Source organism: Meleagris gallopavo, unplaced genomic scaffold (genome assembly GCF_000146605.3).
Source record: "Meleagris gallopavo isolate NT-WF06-2002-E0010 breed Aviagen turkey brand Nicholas breeding stock unplaced genomic scaffold, Turkey_5.1 ChrUn_random_7180001949139, whole genome shotgun sequence".
Taxonomy (NCBI): Eukaryota; Metazoa; Chordata; class Aves; order Galliformes; family Phasianidae; genus Meleagris; species Meleagris gallopavo.
The window spans coordinates 60,926-64,266 of NW_011210661.1; the positions used below are offsets into that span (position 1 = coordinate 60,926).

The window sequence follows — 3,341 nt, forward strand, 5'->3', positions numbered from 1 at the left end:
GCTCGCGGCGGAGCTGCAGGGGCTGCGGCGGCGGTGCGCGGCGGGAGGAGGAGCGGAGGGGGTGCGATGGGAGGGGAGGGGTACACCGAAATGTATAGGGGAGGGAGCGGGAGCGATGTGATGTGAGGACCGGGATGCGAATGGTGGGCGCACTGAAATGTGTAGGGGGGAGACTGGGAGTGATGTGAGGTGAGTTAACCGGGATGTGTTGGGGAGGGACTGGGAGCGATCTGGGGATGGGGACCGTGGGGTGAAGTGGAATGTATGGTGGTGGGGACCGGGAGCCGTTGGGGTGGAGGAGGCTCTGGAATGGAAAGCGTGGGATGAACGGGGATGTGCTGAGGAGGGACTGGGTGTGGTCTGGGGGTGGGAACTGGAGATGAAAGGGGATGCACCGGGATAGGGTCTGGGAAGCGCAGCGGAGGTCATAATAGGGGTGGGCAGCTGGGGATGCATCCGGGATGCATTGGGATAGGCTGGAGGTGGGGAGTAGGAAATGCAATGGGGATCACAGCGGTGGAGATTGAGATGCACTGAGATGGGAAGCAGGAAATATACTAAGGCCGTAGGGAATACACTGGGATGTGTTGCAAAGGGATAGAGCATGTACTGGGATGGGGATGGGGACTCCAGAATGAACCAGGACACACCAGGGAGGGGACCCGGTGTGGTCCAGGGAGGGGGACAACAACCACCAGGGAACAGGCTGGGGATGTTGGGTGAGGACTGAAATGTGTTGCAAAGGACCCGGGTGTTTTGAGGGGGATACAGGGGATGCACCTCAAAGCCCTTCCAATCCAACCATTGCCATGGGTTGGTTGCCCCCCACCTCATCAAACTGCCCAGGGTCCCATGCAGCCTGGCCTTGGGCACCTCCAGGGTGGGGAACCCACAGCTTCTCTGCGCAGCCTGTGCCAGAAACAAAGAATTTCCCCCTTACATATCCCTAAAATGGGGTTCTGTGCCCCACTCCCACCCCATTGACCTCCCTCCCGTTGCACCCCAGGCTGGAGGATGAGATGCAGAAGCGTGAAGATGCAGAGCAGAGCCTGGTGCTGTTCCGCAAGGTGAGTTGGGGGGGATCCAGTGCACCCCGTGTACTTCCCACACCGATAGGCAAAGGGCTCTGGGATGCCCCATGCACTCTGCCCAGGGGGTGGCCTGAAGTGTGTTGGGTGGGGGGCTCGCATCCTCTTTGCAGTCCCTGCAGCTTTAGCCATTGCAGGACATGGACGATGCCACGCTGTCCCGCCTGGAGCTGGAGCACAGGATTGAGCTGCTGATGGATGAGATCAGCTTCTTGAAGAAGCTGCACGAAGAGGTTGTGGGGTGGACCCAAGGAGGGATGGGGGTCCCGTGTGGGGCTGTGGTGTGACGGTGTAACGTGGGCACGTAGGAGCTGTGGGAGCTGGAGGTGAACGCACAGAGCCCACAGGCACAGGCAGGGGCACGAATGGAGCTGCAGCAGCCGGATCTGACAGCTGCACTGCGCGACATCCGCACGCAGTATGAGAGCATCACTGTCACAAACCTGCAGGAAGCCGAGGAGTGGTACAAAGCCAAGGTACCCATGGGGGGCATGCATGGGATGGGAAAACCCCACAGGGCTGATCCCCCACACCAGCAGCTGAACTTTGCTGATGTGGGGACGATGGGGGCACCTCCACAGTGCTGACCCTCTTCCCCCCGCCCCCCACGGTGCCTGCAGTTTGCTGATCTGTCGGATGCTGCCAACCGTAACTGCGAGGCGCTGCGGGTGGCCAAGCAGGAGATGAACGAATCCCAGAGGCAGATCCAGAGCCTCACCTCCGAGGTGGATGGGCTGAAGGGCATGGTGAGCGCTGGGGGATTGGGGGGAGGGGTACAAGGAGCCCCCCATCACCGTGCCATCCCTTTGTGTCCCCCCTCCGTCCTGCAGAATGAGGCACTGCAGCGACAGATGCAGGAGATGGAAGATGAGTTTGGCACGGAGATCAGGAGCTACCAGGAGGCCATGGGGAGGCTGGAGCAGGAGATCCAGAGCATGAAGAAGGAGATGGCACGGCAGCTGCACGAGTATCAGGATCTGCTCCGTGTCAAGATGGCCCTGGACGTGGAGATCGCCACGTACCGCAAGCTGCTGAACAGCGAGGAGGGCTGGTGAGGCAGGGGGATGTCCTGTGGGGAGGGAGCACTGAGACGTGACCCTGAGCACGGGGCAGTGGATGCGTCCCTTCGGGTGCTGGGAGACCGAGGGGTGCAGCGTTGGGCTGCGCACAGCAGCTGTGCAGCCCTCAGCCATTGGGGAGGATCCCCTTCCATTGAATCCCGCTCGTATTGGATTGAAGTGCAAAACCAGGGTCACCTCCCCCTGCACCCATCCTACGTCTCCATCCCTACTAGAACTGCGGTGAGGGGTGGCTGGGACCCCCAAGGGCTGCAGCTGTGTCCTCGTGCCCCCAGTCCAAGGCTTTGCCTGGAGGGGTGGGAGAAGGGTTTTGGTGGCTTTTCCCTCCCCCGGTGTTTGAACCAGCACTGAGCCCCGCATGCAGGGTGGTGCTCATCAAAACCATTGCGCTGTGGGATGGGAAGCCACATTTCCCCTTCAGTGAAGCTTTTTCTCCCACAAATACCTGTTTTTCCCCCAAAATGGGGCTGTTTCTCCCATAAATACCAGTTTTTCCCAAAAATTTGACTTTTTCCTCCCACAAATATCTGTTTTTCCACCTAAATATTTCTTTTTCTCCCAGAAATACCTTACTTTTTACCCCCAAAATCTGGCTTTTTCTCCCACAAATACCTGTTTTTTACCCCTAAATATCCCAGAAATACCTGTTTTTCACAAAAAACATGGCCTTTTCTCCCAGAAATACTTGTTTTTCCCCAAAAATACAACCGTTTCTCTCAGAAATACCTGTTTTTACCCCAAAAATATCTCTTGTCCTCCCAGAAGTACCTGTTTTTCCCCCCAAATGTGGCTTTTTCTCTCTGAAATACCTGTTTTTACCTAAAAATACAACTGTTTCTCCCAGAAATATCTGTTTTTCCTCAAAAACGTGGCTTTTTCTCCCACAAATACCTGTTTTTCACAAAAAACATGGCCTGTTCTCCCAGAAATACCTGTTTTTACCCCTAAATATCCATTTTTCCACCACAAATACCTGTTTTTACCCCAAAAATATGTGGCTTTTTCTCCCCAAAATACCTCTTTTCCCCCAAAATGCGTCTTTTTCTCCCGCAAATACCTGTTTTTACCCCTAAATATCCCTTTTTCTCCCAGAAATACCCGTTTTTCCTCAAAAATACAAGTATTTCTCCAACAAACACCTGTTTTTCCCTAAAAATATGGCTTTTTCTCCCAT

The 3,341-nt window shown here is 55.6% G+C and overlaps 1 protein-coding gene across 1 annotated transcript in view; it reads left to right on the plus strand.

Moving 5' to 3' along the window:
• LOC100539254 (peripherin) overlaps window positions 1-2,169 on the plus strand; it is a 3,028-nt gene extending 859 nt beyond the window's left edge. Inside the window, exons 2-6 of the mRNA XM_019611563.2 lie at window positions 1,007-1,067; window positions 1,226-1,321; window positions 1,397-1,564; window positions 1,709-1,834; window positions 1,919-2,169. Of these exons, the coding sequence (XP_019467108.1) occupies window positions 1,007-1,067; window positions 1,226-1,321; window positions 1,397-1,564; window positions 1,709-1,834; window positions 1,919-2,143 (676 nt within the window). The 3' untranslated portion in view covers window positions 2,144-2,169. The remainder of the gene's footprint in view (window positions 1-1,006; window positions 1,068-1,225; window positions 1,322-1,396; window positions 1,565-1,708; window positions 1,835-1,918) is intronic.
• Window positions 2,170-3,341: the final 1,172 nt, after the last annotated feature.